The sequence below is a fragment of the Wyeomyia smithii genome, chromosome 2 (assembly GCF_029784165.1).
Source record: "Wyeomyia smithii strain HCP4-BCI-WySm-NY-G18 chromosome 2, ASM2978416v1, whole genome shotgun sequence".
NCBI classification, from domain to species: domain Eukaryota; kingdom Metazoa; phylum Arthropoda; class Insecta; order Diptera; family Culicidae; genus Wyeomyia; species Wyeomyia smithii.
The window spans coordinates 104,608,064-104,628,187 of NC_073695.1; the positions used below are offsets into that span (position 1 = coordinate 104,608,064).

The window sequence follows — 20,124 nt, forward strand, 5'->3', positions numbered from 1 at the left end:
TAGCTTGAGAAGATACCGTGTCAGCTAAACATGGTTACGATCGAGACGAAACATTTGATCACGGACGGAGTCAGTAATCGTAACTCTGATCAAATACAGAAATGAGCAATCCTTTTTCTATGCTCTTCGGATGCAAGTGTAGACCAACGATCGACAAACGAATGACTATCACCATGGTTAATTGTCTGCAACAAAACAGTGTAAACAGTAAATTTTTGAAGCATCTTCAAGAAACTGTTAAACAATGTTACGTCGGTACTTAGGGGTAAAACACTATCGCTTTATTGCGAAATATTGCCAATATTTATCACAATCATTTCAATTTATCGTTTCATTTTTGGGCACCCCTCTATCTAAATTTAAACTCCTTGACGTCAAATTATCGTCGGGGTGATGCCAATGTGACAGATAGACAATAAATATCAAAATATATCAACCAACCTAGCCCCTAGTTTGGCACATTTTTGCAAAAACGAAGTAGACAAAAGGTTTTGACTTTACCCCTCAAGTATTTATCCGGACGTCACTGTAGAGGCTGTTTATGAGAAGTCGCAAGCCTACCTTAACATTGAGAGTAATCCGGCAGTGGTAAACTTTGTTCCAAAGGGCGAAGCCTTCGCTCTTCTCCACCGTTCGCTGCCATCACTTTCCTTCGTGTCGTTCAACGTTGTATTGTACCCACCAATTATGGAACCGCAAAATTTTCCCCTTCAACGTCGATCAACTTACTAGCGGCTCTTTTATTTTCCTCAGGCTTTTTATCTCCAATTAGTTCCATTACAGACTGCTGAACCTTTATACTGCGACATGATAATGCCACCGTAGTTCCTCAAAAATTGCGCTGTACAACTATCAGTTTGTATTGCATGTGAAATGAAATGAATAGGAAATCGAAGCGGTCGACGTTCATTTTGCGAAAGCATTTAATACCCCGCCCATTTGAAAAATGAAGCAAATTGGCTATCCAAATTAGATTCTGTACAGGATTCTATCGTGCTTTTCTAATCTCACCTCAAATCTTGTCAACTCAGTTCGCTCCCGTACGTTCTGCATCACGTACGTGGTGCCCCAAGGCAGTGTTCTTGGTCCACTGTTATTCAATATCTACATGAATGATCTGTGCCTGCTTCTCTTTTTTTCCGAAAAATATTTCACATAATTTTTTCTCCGGATAAAGGCACCGCTCTTCAAAAAGATATCAACATTCTGCTGACTTGGTTTGACAGAACAAAAGAATGCAACACAAAATGCAAAGTTATGCCATTATTTTGGTAAAAGGCGATGGTTTCACCGAAAAGTAATGCTAGTAGTTTTTTCTGATCATCACTGGAATGGGGTTTTCTTCAATATTTGCACATAACTGTAATAGGGGTTTTCACCTCGGGCTTTTATACAAATACCCAGCCATAAACTGTGTTTCTTGGTTTCAATTCAGTTGACATTGGTTTCAATTCAATTGCACGAACAAAGCCTACCGTTATTTGGCGGGTGATCACACGGAGAAGAATATCACAGTAGTTTCTTCTTGACGAAAATATATAGTCATGTCAACTGATTATGTATGTGGTCTCCAGTATAGTATTTTAGATGCCTAACAACTTTGCAGAAGACACTGAATAGCTAGGATGTCCCTAAAAAGAGCTATAAATGTTCAAATTTGAAAATTTGAATCAAATCTTGTTTTCTGCCAACATCCCATCAGAAGTAACCAGTCGTCGAGTCTATATACTCAGCTGGATCGAGCAAACAAATTTAGGTCAATATTCTAGGCGTAGGTAGATTGTACAACGTGTTTCAGAGGTTACTTTTGATGGAAATCTGACTGACGCCGGTACACTGGCAGTGTTGGCAGAAAAAATTATTTGCAACATAAATTTCGACACATACAACTTTGAACAGCTTTAGTATTTTTTTTTTTTTGGGACACCCTAGCTCTTGAGTGTCTTCGGCCAAGTTGTTAGGCATCAAAAACCTACCATTTGAAGTCATGAAACCTATGGTTTGGGCCATTTGGAGCTCTTTAGATTCGAAAATGCAAAAAAGTTAGTTTTTCCATACAAATCTACATATAAATTTAAAACGCAATGCGCCAAGCGGAGACAAAACCAATCGACTTCTGATAAATTTAGGATTGTTTGGAGCCCCAAATAGAACAAAAAAACTTGGTTCTGGATTTCTGCTATCAAGTTTCGTTTTTTCCATATAACCATTCTAATCATAACAGTTTCAAGTAACAACCATCATATTAATAACTACTAGTTTCGGTTATTGTGGATATAACCGTGGGTGTATAATAACCACTACCCTATTATTTCTCTCTGTGTAGACATATTTACTAAATGTTAAAAAACAAAAAAGCTTCTAGAAATATTCCTTTATGATAATTTGAGATGAATACATTTGATAAGGTATTTGGCCGAAAAAGCCACAACTAGTGTTTTTTAACATTCCATTTTGCGGTATGCTCTATTAGGGTGGGACAAAAATAAATGTTAGCTCCTATGCACTTTTCGTGTTCCTTATGGGTTTTATAACAGCTGTGTAAATTTTCAGATCGATCGGTGAAACTATATTTTTGCGCCCGATTTTTAAAGTTTCCATACGATTTTATATGGGAAAATTCACTTTTTCAAAACTTATTCTTTATAGATGTCCAGTTGGCTCCTACGATGCTTGTAGAAAAAGTTGGATCCTAGTACAATGCTTGTAGAAAAAGTTATTCACTCCAAACTGATTGAATGTATAACGAACTGCTCACCATTGAATTTTTCCAGCAACACTTCTATAGCATGTTGCTTTAGGATGAGAAATAATTTCGCGTGGAATTAAGCATGAAAGTGTGATTTTTGCTCATAGTTTCTTCGGAGAATCCTCCAAGATAAATTTCACGCGATATCATTTTTATCACATGGTTGAATTTGCACAGCAGCATGCTGCAGCAGTATTGCTAGAAAAAATCGATGATGAGCCGTTAGTCAGGTATTCAATCAGTTTGAGAGAAATAACTTTTTCTACAAGCATCGTAGCGCCTTACGTTCTTCAAAAGAGTTCTTCCTAGAAACATTTCCTACAAATATCATGTATCGTTAAATTTTTAGGAGCTAACTGGACATCTCTAGAGAATAAGTTTTGGAAAAGAGAATTTACCCATATAAAATCGTATGCAAACTTTAAGAATCGAGCGCAAAAATTATAGTTTCACTGATTGATCGGAAAATTTACACAGTTGTTGTAGGACCCATAAAGAACGCGGAAAAGTGCATGGGAGCGAAAAAATAATATCATCGCTTTTTTCCCATATAACCGTGACCCAGTCTAATGCTCTTTTTTCCGGTACGTTGCGGTCCATGGGTACTAAAAAATGTACACTGCAATTTTGGAGATGTTCGATCGAATACATATTTTTTTAACCTGCTATGGCACAATAAAGTGAACATGATAAACTGTTTTAATATTAACTAAGTATGTACATATATTCAATATTACACTATTTTGAATACCAAGCATTACCACCTTCCCATTATCACAAGTTCACCTTGCTCTCAACCATATGCACGCCAACAGGTTTCTCTTTCATGCTCTGAGAGTTTCCAAACCGAGCTTTCACGGAGCGAGTCTCTCTTCCATCAACGGGGGCGCTCGCTAGTGATGAGACAAAAAGCTTACTGGCGGATACCTCATGCGGGGTACCTGATGACCGACCAAAACACCTTACGGGTACCGCTGCAGCGATGATGCAAGGCAGCCACCGCTTGTTGGTTGAAAGTGAATGTTATCGGCGGCAACGAGGGGCTTTAAGGAGAACGAAAGTGAGAGTGAATCTTGTGCCAAGTTTTCGTGGTTGGTGTAGCTGAGAGTGAGAGTCGGCTTAAATCTGGAGGAGTCTGCAAGGCCGATTGAGGTTTATAAAAAATTGTTTAACTAATGTAGCAGATTTTCAGTAGACCTCAAACGGTCTGAGAAGATAGACGTATTGATGGACTTTCGGACGCATTTTATCGTTTAACCCTTGGACGTGGACATCCAGAACATTGGAGCAAGAGCAAGCGGTGTACTCGTGTTTTCGTTTTGCCGTACATCGTTTCTTTTAGAGATTTATACGGTGAACTAGTTGATAAATTGAAATAACTCCTGGCAGATTTCAAACCGGAAATAAATTGCAAGTGATATTTTGCGGTATTGTAGTAAAATATTCTCAATCCTGTGCGAAAGTTTTCCGTGTTATCAATCAGTTGATACATTTCAAAAGTGCTTTTCAACTTATTGCAAACAACTCAGAGGCAAAGTGTCCATCCCTGTGGCTGCATTGAAGTTTAAACCATTGGAAATGTGATGAAACGGCCGATTCAACGATAGTGAGGTATGCCTACAAGGGAAACAGAGAAAGCCAAGAAGAAACAGTACCCGACCATGTCCCAACGTATGAGGTGATAAATCATCAAAGAATAAAGTAAAACAACGTGTTAAGTGTGTGAAAATAAAACCCCATCGACCAAGCATTTAACAACAGTGGCCGAACTAGCAAAAGAGCTCAAAACACGAGTGATTGAATATTTACATTTCAAAAAGAAATGAAAAATTGAGTGTCATCCAACCTGCGTTGCGACTACGTAGAAATCTTGGAGAGAAAGTGTCCAAAGTCCCTCGGAGGCAAAAGTGCACGACAGGAGGGAAATTCAAGACCAGTCCTGTGTAGTGTTGATACTTAGTGTTGCCACAAGTGGGCGTACTTCGACAGTGCGAGTTCACGATTTGCATTTTTTTTCGATCGACCGACAGACCAACAGATACGGATTGCAAGATGAAGCTGTACTTTGTGGTAAGTTGATTCGAGGATATAGTTACATTGCAGGTTGTGGAAGCGTACAATTGTCCCACTGAACAGGGATAGATTACATTTAATTTGTACTGCGTATGGAAAACTCAGCCTACTGTCGTTGCTGTTGCGAATTCTAAAGTTCTGGTAAAATATGTTTACCAATTTTCGTCCATTGTTACGAATTTTAGACGTATTCTCATTAAGCGTTTCCATGTCAAATGATCCATGAGCGAATAACGAGTTTTGCACACATATTTTGTGAATTTTTGACCAGGTGGAGGAATTTTTTAGACTCAAGACCAATTTCCTAAAAGAGCGTATGCATTTTGGCATAGGTTATCATTTCAAAGCATTCAATGAAGTGTAGCTCAGAAACCTTTGATTGTACAGAAAAACTGCCTAAAAGAGAATTGTAGGAAACAAACGTAACCTTCTAAGAAAATATACACGATGAAAAAAAAAAATTTTTTTCAGTGCGAAAATTTCTAAATGAGCACTAGATTTGGATTCACAAAAAAAGACATTTATTTTTTCAATTTTTTTATAGAAACCTGAAGTTATAACAAAACTTTTGGTAAAAAGTCCAGGATGGATAAACGAAAAACATTTTGTTGATTGTAGTTTACGTTTTAAAAATGTTAATTTTTACTGAAAGGTTACCAATTTTGCAAATTTTAATTATACAGAGAAAAATCCAACTCCAACGATGCAGTATGCTGTCAATAGTAATTTTAAAACATAAAATTCCTGGTTGTTAATTCTCTAAATGCATCCGTTTTTGAGATATTTCAAACTTAAGTTTTGAAATTTTCAGTTTTCTATGAAAATACGCTTTTTTGTGAGTTATTTGTGGTGGTCCAGCAACAAACAGCAGCTTACTGAAAAGTACGATAAATATAATTATTTCTTTAACAGCGAAGAGAATGGATTCGACTTATTATTCATCAAATATGATTATTTTCCAATTGCTCGAACAGGGGAAATAACCATCAATTTCAAATAAAGCTCGTTTATACAAAACCATAACATATGTTAGAATCTTCCTTGTCCATAACTATCGTAATCCTTGTCCATAACTATCGTAACTGATGGATTATCATTCGGTGATCTACAAAATGCCAGTTAAGTCTGAGTGTAAACGCTATTACTCAGTCGGCACACACTTACGTCGCTGTTTATGTCAAACACTTGTTTCGTTGAGTGGTACAGATTTAACCACCCAGATTGTGTATCATGTGCCACTTCAAAACCATCACGGCCTGGCTTTGAGACCCACTAGAGGTACGGTGTGCCCGCCTGTAAGGCTGCACGAGATCACTCTTTAAGCGGGTGTTGCCTTTCGAATGATTCTTTGTGGTAAGTACATTGCTCTAGGCAACAACATTGGACTTCGTTTTTTTTTCTTTAGATCAGTGCTTTCAGTCCTACTCAGATGCAGTTCAGCTGTTAGCTCACTTCCGGAACTAATTCAATCAACGATGGATAAAAAGAGAGTTCCCATAACAGCAGTTGATGCCGATCAATCATATATGCTAATGATTGAATCCGATCGATGGACCCATTCGGATCGGATGTTAGCTGAACTTTATAACGCTGCTACCTCCGTTGCAACTTTTTCTTCCTGAAGTAAAAGCAACGCATAAGGCGTAGGCTTAGCCATCTATTCAGCGTAACTATCGTTAGAAATCACTGAACTTACACACGGGCATGCAGCCCTCAGCATGCTGGCATATTTGATTGGGAAATTTTGCTGCGATTGCCACACGGAACTGCTATTTTCCTAGGCAGGGCGACAAGTTTTGCTCGTGACCAGGTGTGACTGACATTGGATGGGAAGCTGCGTCAGTTGTAGCTTTCACATGACATGCACTAGTTGATATACTGCGATTAATTTTAACAACATACCTAAAACTATATTATTAAAAATAAAACCTAGATGAAAAATAAACGTATTTTAAAGCAACCCGTGACCGATTGGACGAAACACAGCTAGACTTAAACATCAACGGCGTCGAACGTAAATTAAAAATGAATAAAAACATTTATTTAATCCTTGAAACATTTTCAATAAATGTCGATTACTAGGCGACATCGTTTGATTACCGAAAGTTTGGTCGTAGGTTCGAATGATAGTAAAACAGACCATTCGACACCAATAGACTAACAATATTATCAAAATATTTGCAGGTTTTTATATTGAAGTTGGTATAATTTTGTGTCAAAATATCGAAATTCATTATTATCATGGTTTCGCCAAAAGCTGCCATGCAATTTTTGGTATCGTTCGAGCTCGTGTAGTTAAGGTTGTTTACTTTTCTCAACTTTCCTTTATCGTGAGCAAAGCAAAGCAACGTTAAAATGAGACTGCACCTGCTTTTGTGTCATGTTATCGTAATTTGATCTTTTTTATGTTATTATCACACATTCCATTTTAATTACACAAAAGTAGGATAGTACGAAAACACATCAATGCTGTGCGAAATCAGCACAATTTTTTTATCACGTTCGAAACCTTTAAGACAAATTTGTCGTACCATTTACACAACTTTTATCAAGCGTATAATCACCATTCGTTCCATGTTATAGTGGGTACAACTACACTAACATAATAGTATGATCTTGAGAGTTCTATTGTTATTGGTGAATGAACTGTCGAACCTTCACAAGCTTATTTAATGTATGTGCTGGATAACACTCTGGTCGACAATACTCCAATACTCCATTTAAGTCTTTGAAGACTTCACGCATTTTTGACTTGGCTACGAGATTCAAAATTTACAGAAATTGATGAAAAACTATAACCTTCCATTTTTTTACAGTTTGAGCTTCATGACATTTTTGTTTCGCTTTTGTCGACCAGTTGTACAGGTCAACCGTTCCTATCCATTGTGGTGCCCTTATCCAGCTCAGAAGAGCGTAAAATCTTCAGAGACATAACTGAAGTTTGTTAGTTTTATAGTCACGACTAATTTTTGAAAAGGGTTTTTAAAAAAAAAAAAGAATTTGAACACTTTTCAGTGGCGCCATTTTGAATTTTTGAGAAATCGAAAATTTTCAATGGTTTTTCAACACCATTTTGTTTAAGCCAAATAAAAAAAAATCAGATAAAAAATTGAACTCAAAATGGTGATTCTACGAGAACGGTTTTGGCATAGTTTTAGTGCATTTCACGATATATCGATAATATCGAGTATGTAGAGCAATTTTTTTTTGTTCACACAACATTTATTTGACACGGCACAATACAAATTAATGTTTACAAAGCCAACTATATATAATGCCTTAGGGTCTAAAATATCTTATGTAGAGCAATGGTAATGCGCTAATATCTAAAAGTGGTAGTTAAATTATGTCTTATATTGAGTGGAGAAATCTTAGAAATCGATTGGTAGGTGTCTGATCCACGTAAAATGTCAGCAACATGTCAATTTTGCCCTAATTCTCCTACAATACTAAAACAGGTTAATCTCGACTCATTTGAAATCTGTTTAATGTAATATCAAGAATGTAAGCAATACTCAAAGATACTTTAACGAAATCGTCTCCCTTTTGCGGAGAGGAGGTCGCATTTTTGGCCAGGACCGGTCGAAACATAAAAATTTCGCTTCAGCTATGAGACAGAATCATCGCGTCTTCGATTCTTTAAAATTCTAATTCTCTAAATTTCTACGACAAACTGAAAGTCTTTCAAGGAAAAATATGAGATCGAACGGTAATTTATTTTAACGTCATAGAAAATATGAGAGACGGTATATTGTTTTTTTTTTTTACATCTTCAGTTTTTCCTCTTTTCCTCTCGTAGTACTAAAGTGGTTCACAAGTTCATATAAGGAAGCTTGAGACTACTGAGAATTTCATGTATACTTCCAAGTCAATCATTTTGTTTAAATAAATGAAACTGAGTATTTTACAACTGACCACCATACGTCTCCATAGTTTTTATTTTTCAAAATATCTTCCTATGAGCAACGATGTGCAGAACGAGACCTGAAAATCTGAAAAGTGTAATAGATTTCCCATAGGCTGTTATCCTATCGCTCACAAGATTTAACGGTAGAATGAGCTCAGAAATTCATGTTTTTTTTGGATTCCCTGCAATATGTTTTACCTCGATTGAGAAATTGACTGTATTTTTTGACAGTCTTGAAAATTAACCAAAAAGTACATACATTTTTCTTCAAAATGAAACTTGCTGAATCAAAATCGGATCAAAACTGAGGGAGTTACAGGTATTTGGATTTTAGCTAAAAATTGTGATTTTCTAACATAAAAATCATTCAAATTGCCTGATATAGCACATTCAAAGTGCTGTCAAAAATCGATATCTCAACTAATAGTCATGAGGGTTTGGGAGAAGGTCACAGTTTGAGAAACTTCGGAGAAATGCAAAACATCGAAAATATTGACATGAAAAATGGAGATTTATGCCGGTCCCCTTGTCGTAAATTTGTTTACATAAAATTGATAGAAGAGTTGGTTAGTGTTACGAAACAGTGGTTCTGTGGTTTGATTGCTTTGGTCTTGTTCTGAACGATACATAAAAACAGAACTTCTTTTGTTTTGGCAGCACAAAAAAATCAAAAAACTCTGCCGTCTTTGTTTTTTATTTTTTATTCTCAATCAACAATCAATCAACAATTGTATGAAATTTGTTTTCGATCGGAATCTGTCCCATTTAGCTGCACCAGAACTTCTTTTGTTTTGGCAGCACAAAAAAATCAAAAAACTCTGCCGTCTTTGTTTTTTATTTTTTATTCTCAATCAACAATCAATCAACAATTGTATGAAATTTGTTTTCGATCGGAATCTGTCCCATTTAGCTGCACCATGTTCTTGTTAAGTGATTGATTGTAAATAGTAAATATTAATAGTAAACATTTTTATCCTATAAATAGATATTTCCAATCCGAATGACGACTTTTTTTATATACTTCTGTTGTTATCAATTGTAATTTTGATAAAATTTGGCACAATTACTCAGGAAATATCTTTTATAACCTTATTATGAAAAATGGTTTTCTAGTGTATCTTTTCACCAAAATATAATGTCTGCAAGAATTGAAGCAAGAACATTATTTTTTACACACTTTTCATAAATCAAATATTTATCTATGGAACTGAATGATCACTTCATAACTGGTAGTCTTACTAATGCGTTAGATAGTGATTTGGAACAAAAACATATACCAAAAGCTCCTCATAGGCTTCCTCGTTTTAAACCCGCAGATAGAAAGTGAAAAACTATGCAAATAAACTCGATCATAACATAAAAAGCCGTTTAGTGAAAATTGATGGATCATAATCTATTCGACGAAATATGAGCAGCATACGGTTCGCTAGCATGTTACCCTAAACCTGATTAGGCCCGGAGGAAATTACGCACGATTCGTTGATTCAAATCAACGTGATGAAATGCGCCGTTCAACAACCTCAAAACTCAATTTGGTGACCGGTGCGACCGGATGGCGAAGCACAATCGGACGCAAATATTATTAGAAAACAGACCCGGAGTGAGTGTGTCGTTTACCAATTCGCTGTTCAATTTTTCCACGCTTAGTAATTTTTCGAACAGCACCAAAAGCGCTACGGCTTTGCTCCCCCGTCTGGGATCAAGATTTGACCGGATCCGGCCACCTGATGAAAAATACCTGGCATTTTGAATGCAAATAATGGACGCCACAGTAGAGTGTGTGCCATCGTTTTCGTCCTCCTCTGTTAGGCTGATGATTTTGAACGGTAACCGGTGAGACCTAACGACTACGCGATTACTTTTTCCCATAATACGGAATTCATGCCGATCGCTGGCGAGAGCAATTTGAATATTTGTTTAACAAATTGATAAATGTCTCCTTTTTCGAATTTCACCCTCTGCAAATAAACGCACACGATCTTTCATTAGTAATATGGCTGAAAACAAAACAAAACTAATTGAAAGTTGACCCGCGGGTGGCGATGGCCTGAGCATGTGGTCTTGAAGTTGGAATTTTGCAACGTGACGCAATCGACCATCAAGTAGTCACCGATGATGGCGAGATCACGGGCAGGTGGATATTTACTTTTGATTCAGTTACACTGTTACGAAACGGAATCTATTAATTTGGACGATCCCATATTCGAAAACGATACCTCAGTAACCCTTTCAACGTGTTTGCGTTTAGCGAAAAATCTATCAATTGTAGGGATTCTAGGGCAATTGCTCGAAAAGTGTATGGCAAATATACCTTATCATCTCTTACCAACTCAAAATGATATTAACTGTGCCAATATTGTCAACTAACTGTTTGGTATGACGGACAAGGGATTCATTTGTTAATATAGGCTAATCATTTCAAATCAAGTTTTGTTCCGAATAATTGAACCATGATATGTTGAAAAAATGGAGTAATTAATAGTTAGTACAGTACAGTATTTTACTTTGTGAACAAACTTGTTCTTTTTTGAAAAATCGAACCTGTTCATTCTAGTTGGTTTCACTTCTTTACTTTTAGAGAACAGGTAACAGTTATAAAACTGCGACGAAAGTGTAAGTTCTATAAACTAAAATAATACTTCAATATTCGAGATACATTGTTACATACATTACAATGTTTTCTTACTTAAAAATCAGCTCTTCAAGTACATTACCGAAACGCAGCATCAACATTCATGCCAGCTGAGCATCAGCTCCTCCTCTGTAGTAACGTAATCGTCCAAAACACGTCCCATTTCTTAATGGCCAGCACGCGAACGGCACACTTGTCTGCTAGACCTAATTGTTATCTAGCTCCGCAGGTAGATTGAATGCCGGCTGCCACTCACTATGCCACCGACAGTCATCAACGCCATCGCCAGTACCTAGTCAACTTGAGTGAATCTCAACTTCCTGCCAACTTTACATGCATTCACAATACCGTCCCAGTGGCAGTGGGGTCCGAAGAAAAACAAACATTATGTAAATCATCAGAAAATTTCCCGCGCTCATCTTGGCGGATGCCTCGTTTTTGTTTCATTTGAACTTTTTTGTTGCTGCAGCCCACTGCATTAGGAAATTTGCACAGATGATCGCTGAAATTCGAATAAACAAGACAAACAAGAAATGAAGAGTAATCTCCGCTGGTTGCCTGACCGGATGGCGGTCATAATGCGTGACTCCGCATAGTACCACTGATTTGTGGTGAGACGTCGATACTAGCCAATAGTCAGTAGGTCATCGATTCAATGATCCATGATCACATAGCAACGATTTTTTTGACTATAAGTGTTCTAATAGGTAGGTACTAATAGTCTGTCAAACTACTCCGGAGAACTGTGCAGTTTCTGATTCAAAGGTCGACAAAAAGCAGGTTAAACAATTTAAATAGGTACATACCTACTATGAATACGAACAATGTTAGACAATAGTCAGGTAAAAATGCCCCTAGATATCTCCAGCGAGTCTGAGACGAACTGACCTTTACGCTGGTGTGGTTAACAACGTTGATGATTTGTCGAAGCAAGCTTTATGACTCTGTAAGCTCTGGGGAACTTTCTGCTAGGTTGAAAACAATACGGAGCGTAATCTCGGGTAATGTACCAGTTGCACTTGCTAATTTTTCTCGTTGTTCACACGAACAAATGACATATTTTTATCTTGCAAAAGTGCTGCTGAATGAATGCAGATAATAGAATAGGTTGCACGCAAGATACATTTTGATTGCGAATGTAAATCTCTCAAATAATTGTGGTTTTGATTGCCACATGCATTGTTGCAGTGGTTTGAAAATCTGCACGCACGATTGAATGAACAGTCTAATATGAAAAGTCCGGTATGATTTTATTTAAATTCTAAATATTTTCAAACATGTATAAGTCATTATAGATTATTAGATTAAATCATAAAATTCTGAATCAAGAGGAAACCGTTGCACACCCGTATAATAGGATATCCTAAATTCTTCACTAACCATAAAATGCGTAATGTAATTTATTGAATGAATTTAACTCAAAGATCGTGAATAATGTTTTGTTTATATTCAACATTTCGTGGCAACCTTTTTCAAGGCAATGCCAAATCTAGAATACGAGTTCTTATTTATTTTACTTTTGCGGTGACAGCCTGATTATCGATCCAGTGCAACATCCAGAATGCGTCGCCATGTCACCCGGTCTCGGGCTGCTATCCTCCAGGCATCACCCGTGTGTGATTTTGCAAATGACATGAAGGCATTCAACATTTTCCACGAGACACAATCTTAATTTTGGTTGAGATAATTTTTTTTGCACAGAGTAGTTTGATTCATTTTGTAAATTTGTTTTGTAATATTTTGCCATTTTACTTATAATTTTTCCAATTCAACATTGCCACCCTAACAACAATGATATAACAAATATTATATTTTCAGGAATTTTCTATTGGTATCCAGTGAAAAGTGATTGTTTCCATTTTATACTTATTTTTACACAATGTTATGAACCACCCTATGCCGAATAAATGAACCACCATAATGAAACATAATGTATTCGATGCTAGTTATAGTGTATATCATTATACACGCTATTTCGAGAGACTAGTGATCCATTTCAAAAGATAAATTCTAAACATTTTAAACTCCGCTTTCCACAATTGAAAAAAACGACCAAAAAAAAGTCCCAGAGTAAATTTTTGCAAAAAAAAATTTCTCAGATGACACCAATTCTCGACGTTTCATGCGTTTTTAAGTCATTTGGCATCAAAAAAAATTTCGAAAATCGAAATTTCACGTACACCCCCCCCCCCCCCGGGTGATTTTTCGGTTTTCAAAAAAGCCAAACTTTTGCCTGGCACCCTAGTGGGCATCCTCGTCGAAAGCACATATCCAACAAGTGTGATGTCTACTCCGAAGTCAACGGCCTCTATCGGGATTCTCGCGAAATATAATTTTCGCTAATGGGTTCTCCGACATTCTAGCTACATGCCCAGCCTATTGTAGCCTGCCGTGTTTTATCAGCCATTCCTGGTACACATCATAGTTCATGCGTGTGCGCCAAACACCATTTTCCAGTTTGCCGCCAAGGATTGAGCGCAAAATTCTATGCTCAAAAACACCAAAAGCTCGCCGATCAGCCTCTTTCAGTGTCCATGCTTCATGACCATAGAGGGCCACCGAAAGAATCAGTGTTTAATAAAGCTCTAGAATTGTACAGGTCTGCAGGCTGCGGGACCTCAGATGATTATGAAATCCGTAGAAGCGCGCTGCTCTTCTCCTCTATATCACATGACTAGCCTCATTGTCGTATGTCGCCAGTGTAACCAGGTAAATGAATTCGTCGACTACCTCAAACGATTCCTCATCTATCACCACCGCAGCACCAACACCCGACGGGCTACCACGCTCTCTACTAGCTAACATGTACTTCGTTTTGGCAGAGTTTATGGCAAGTCCAATGCTCTCAGCTTCCCCTTTTGAGAGGTCCAAAGGCTTCTTCCACCGCTCTACGGTTAATACCAATAATGTCGATATCGTCCGCAAAACTTAGGAGCACGTGAGACTTCCTCGTGATAGTGCCACTTCTCTGTACTCCGCCTTCCAATGCGATGTTGAACAATAAGTTCGACAGCCCGTCACCCTGCTTCGAACCATTTAACGTCACGAAAGCGTCGGATATCTCACCGGCTACCCTGTTTCATGATGTGAAACCAACAAGAGTGGCACGAATCAGTCTAATTAGTTTTGTTGGAAAACCACGTTTGAGCATTATCTGCCATAACTGATATCTCTTAACTTAGTCGTACGCTACCATGAAGTCTAGAAATTTTTCGAAGATTTACCGTAAAGTAAACATTAGGTCCGTAGTGGAGCGTCCCCCTCGAAAACCATGTTGGTATTCGCCAACAAAGTTTTCCGGCGACGACCTTAATCTGTCCGAGGGCAATTCTTCATCGGCCCATACCTTCAGCATGATCCTCCGATGGATGGCACCATACAGCTATTCGCTCCCGACTTTGAAAAGCTCGACGAGAATGCCGTCCTTCACAGTTGCCTTGCAGTTCTTCAGCTCTTTAACCGCTTTCTTCAACTCGTCCATGGATTGTGTATTCATAGCTTGTCCATCATTCTCAAAATCAATCCTGCTCCTTTCGACGCCTCTGTCATCCTCACCGTTCAACACTAAAATGCTGTTTCCAAGATCTCGCCACCTCTGATCCATCGGTAATCAGGTTCCCTTCCTTATCGTTGCTCATGACAGGAGCAGACACTTTTTGTTTCCCTGATTCCGTCAATCTTTTTGAAGGAGCTCTTCGTAACGTGCTTGGAGAAGCAGTCCTCCGCCTCCGCAAGAACACGCTTTCAGTGCGGACGTTTCTTCCGGCGATGGAGTCTTGCATAACACGAGAAAGATGCTTCGAGTCAACGTTTGGTCCTCTGAACGACCTACGTCTGTAACGTCTGAAAAGTGCCTACCATCGATCAGAACATGGTCGTCCTTAAAGCATGCCACCCCATTTGGATGCATCTAGGTGAGGTTTCGAATATTCCTGTGTGCAAAATAGGTGCTACAGATAGCCATACCTCTGGCTGCAGCGAAATTGATAAGCCTCAGGCCATTATCGTTCGTAGCAGAACGGAAGCTTTCTCTGCCAACTACAGGGCGGAAGAAGTCTTCCTGCTCGACCTGCGCATTTGCATCCCCAATGACGATTTTGATGTCATGTCCTGGGCTCTCACTGCACGTCTTCTCAAGAAGATTATAAAACTCCTCTTAATCGACATCGGCCTTCCGGCAGTTAACCGAAAATATTCGCCAAGGCGGACGAAAAAGTGGTCCCCGTGGTTCTGTGGTTAGCGATGTCGGTCGGCTAGCTCTCTCACACGGTTGTGATATCGGGTTCGATTCCCGATCAGGTCGAGGATCTTTTCGAGCTGGAAATTTTCTCGACTCAGCATTGGGGCACGGTGTATCGTTGTACTTATCATACAACATGCAAGATGTGCCAAAAACAATATCGATAACGAATTCTCTCAACTAATCTAGTTGATCGAGACCGCATTAGCCCCCCAGGCTAGCGTGCGATATTGTTGTATTGTTGTTGGACGGAAACATGCGTGTAGCCATGTTTTTAAGTTCTTTATTCTTGGTCCAAGACCAGTGGATAAAGCTGCCGCTTCCTGACATGTATGTCTATGTTCGCCAGGTATTTTATAAACTGTTTGGCTGGTTGCACTGACCTCCCGACCAAGCGTACGCAGCGATGTAGCCACTTTACTCTCGGTCTTTCTTCTCAGCTTCCTTCAGAACTTCTTGTCACTCAGCGTCCGGAACCAGAACTTGTCGTCGCCGTCCGGAACCAGGCTCCCTTTTGGGTGCTCTGATTGTTGTCCAAAAGTGCCAAGATGTTGTAGATGTAAAGATTTCGACGTGACGGGATACCGTTCTTCAAACGCGCACACTTCTGAACGGAGTAGCTTCACTGTTTTCGCCATCACGGTTAGAGTTCGAACAATAGAGTTGTCAATTTATTCCTGGCGATTCATGGGTTACTGTGATTGATGTTGCATGGGTAGTTTCGTCAGTATGTGTGAAGGTAAACCCATGAAAAATCGGTAATTTTCGGCCATTTTTTTACCGCAAACGTTAGGCTGTAATTGAAGAATTTGCCCTTATGTAATTCTCAACACGCATATAAGGTCACTGATCGGCCTCCATCTAATGACACGCTTCTTCTGTTTCCCAATTAGCACGAAACCGACTCCTCTTTCTGCTTGAACGCCGCCACTGTAGTAGACGCGATACTTAAATAAAGTGTCCGCAATAGAATCTACTGCCCGGAATTCACGTTTTCCCGTTTTAGGCCACTGCACCTCCTGGATAGACGCGAGTACGCGACCTGCAGATTCATCTTCCGCGGCTCTCTTGCCAGTACACCAGCGCGTGCCGGTTCGAATAGAGTCCTCACATTCCAAGTACCGAATTTCCAACACAATCTGTGTCGTGTCCAACAATAAAATACGTGTCCGCATACGCATTCATACGAGTTGACACAGCTCGTGATGCTTAACTGAATCGTGCGCTATTTTGAGGTCTATAAACAATTATATTGAGCCCTTAAATTTATCTCTCTGAACTTACTAAGGATCTCACAAACAAATGGATGTTTGCTGCAACTTTCTCAATCTTCGGAATTAGGTTCCAGATAAAAAAATGCCTTGATAGTTTTGCAACATTTAGCTCTTTTTTGATATTTTTACACCCTGATGATTTTTCAAAACGAAAAAATGAGCTGAAGTTTTAGTTCACAACCTTGGCGGAAGCAATCGTTTTTGTTTGAAAACTAGGTTTTTGTGTTTTGAAAATGCAAGTGATTGGTTACGTGCTAACAGAGCTTTCAGAAGAATGACACATATGAAGACATTTTAAGGTGAAACGGCGTTGAAGCCACAAACGGCCGACTTCAAGCCACCACATCGAATTTCCGGAAAAAGTTAATGCGTTCCCTGTGAAAACGTTATTTTATGTTTGCTTTACCACAGCATATTTTTCAAATCTAATGGTAGTTGAATATTATTGATAAAGCAATTGCAAAATGTAATTTATTAAATCATCTACAAATACTGTTTTATTTGGCACATTATGCTTCAATATTCAACTTAAAACACATTTTTTTCGAATTTCCATGCAGGTAAGCAAACGTCAGAAGGCGAGGAAAGAACCGACTGGAGTTCACAACTATTCGCAACAGTTTTAAATGCCACTGTATGAAGATAAGTAGCGAACCCGTTTTTTTAGGCATGCAGTTCATGTGCGATGAGCGATATAACTGCCAGCGGTCATCATAATTATTCACTAATTGCCAATGAACGAATCAAATGGCCGATATTATGTTATATAACAGAGTCAGACGATGCGGGTGTTCGCTAAACTTTCGACACCCTCTACCATTACCCGATTTATCGTGTGCAATCGATATCTTGCTTGGTTACTAAACAGCACTATCAAAAACTCAAGTCACATGTACACAGTTAACGAAGCCGAATACGCTTTTTGTGAGGGTATGCGCCGGCCGTAACCAAACAGATTGAACAGGTGACAAATCGGAAGCGGGAGGGAGCTTTGCATCACAAAGCCCCAATCGGGTACTAAAACAATCAACCGTCCAACGAAAAGAATGTGTTCAAAGAAAACAATGCTTATTTTTGTACTCGAAGGTTTGTAGTATTGTTCCTAAAATGATCCTTCAATTTCATTAAATGTTCATGTTATTCATGAAACAATTCTGGGATAAGCGATGCACGCGATGAGATTTGTCTTGATGATTCAGATTGTAAGATACCGTAATTTCGTGCAAGTTTTATTAGTATTATTCAGTTTACCGAATATTGTTATTGCAGCATAATTCGTAATAGTGCTATACGATATAAGTTCATAGAACACTCGGTACTTTTAGCACATATATCGATACCGACCTTTCGATACATGTATAGTCTCCATCTAAGGGGGGTCTGTGTAATGTCCACGGTCTATGAAAATGTTTAGAATTTATATTGGTAGTTGTTCACGGAGGAGAAGGAGGGGATGGGTCATAATATGTCCACGTGGAATGTGGATGGACTCCAATGTGAGTCGACATAGTGAGTAAAAGTAATGGCTACTCGTTCGATAATTCAATGAGCTGATTTTGGAAATCAACTTTAGGTTAACGTTCCAATTCACTCCACTATACAGTTGTGAAGGTTCCGCCAAAACCGCATGTTGCATCGACGGTAATGTTAAGCGAATGTGGAAGAAGTGCAAAAAAATCACGTTTGTTGGATAAACTCTTACACCACACATAGAGACACTGAATGCAAGTTAATTGCATTGACTTTTACGAGGGACGTTCCAGTCGCGGTCTGCACCGAAATTACAGAGTGACCACCATCGCCTTTATACATACTCACATCACTGTGAAAGAAGATGACAAGTTGTCGCGGTGGTACGTACCTTTCACCTGTTAATCGGTCCTGAAGATCAGAAATGCTGCATGAAGTATTATTATTGTTCGAAACGACGAGTTATATACCTAGGGTATTGCGGCTGCTAAGTTCGAGTATGCTACAAATAAAAACAGATTAATCATTTTTCGTTTTGCCACTCACTCTACGTAAATAACGTTGAAGACGAATGTGGAATCCGAAGTGGTTTTCTTACGCGACATCTACCAGTACCTTGGATAAATACCTCCGAAGGCATGTACTTTTACATTTTCCATTGAACGGCTGTCGAATCACCATAACCAGCTCATATATTTTTTAGATGGCAGTTGCAGATTTAGGCGGTGCTACATGAAGCACTCAAGTTAAAACGATATACTATGCAAACTATTTTTTATGGAGCCATAAAACTAAACTAAAACAATAATTAGGTCTTTGGTTGTTATTTTAACCTGTTGCCGCAAGTAGCTAAATAGCCGTAAAAAGTTATTTATCTGGGGATATTATTCATAGTGCTAACGTATCTAGCGCCGAATAAAATTTTTTATTTCATAACCTACTAATAAGATATAAGCATCATTTTTGTGCTGAAAGCGAAATATTCAAGTGACCACTGTACCGGTGTCGTTAGACCAAATACGACACCAAGGGTGAAACTTTAGTGCTCCTGCCCATAAAAATACACAATTGACTTCCGCCTTTTATTTTTAGGCACCTTCGGTGTCAGCTGCATATAGAAAGGTGCGCCTAGCGCTCGCCAAACATGACCTACGACCATCGAGACGATTGATGCGTTTGAGACGTGAAAATACGCGTAAGACACGGCGGTGTGAACGCGTATCGCAAATAGGAAGTGGGCTTAAAGAGCCTTTGTTACTTGCAATGCATTTTGCTGAAAAGAAAAAAATACACTACTGTAACTAAACACCTATCCTGGAATTATGACTAGCAGTATTATTTCTCCGTGTTAGTGTAGCTTTTGATTAACCGTGAACACTGAGTGAGAGTCTGTATTACAGTTTCCGGATGAATTACTCTCGTGACCAAGCAACGAACCTGATTTCTTCCATTAGCATCGGGTACTGTTGTGTTGGTTTTTGGCGAAAGAAACCTTCCCAACCGGTTCTCGGTGGAAGATCTAAACTGGTGATTTCTTCGGACTCGACGATAGCTTGTGGTGAGATAACAGCTCGTCGTGCACGGCAATTGCTTTTCAACGGTAAGTAAAAGACGACGCGAAACATTTCAATAGAAACTGTGGTGCTGGTTTTCATGTGACCATAAGCGAATATTAAATTGAAGGGACTCGTTACAAATGCTGAGTAGTGATGTAACATTTGAACATGAAACACTTAGATACATTTCCACCATTTGTTCTTACTTTCAATGCCAGTGATA

General features: G+C 38.7%; 1 protein-coding gene across 1 annotated transcript in view; it reads left to right on the forward strand.

Moving 5' to 3' along the window:
* Positions 1-3,954: 3,954 nt before the first annotated feature.
* LOC129725177 (putative uncharacterized protein DDB_G0290989) overlaps positions 3,955-20,124 on the forward strand; it is a 47,586-nt gene continuing 31,416 nt past the window's right edge. The window contains exon 1 of the mRNA XM_055680690.1: positions 3,955-4,819. Coding sequence (XP_055536665.1) covers positions 4,802-4,819 — 18 coding nt within the window. The 5' untranslated portion in view covers positions 3,955-4,801. The remainder of the gene's footprint in view (positions 4,820-20,124) is intronic.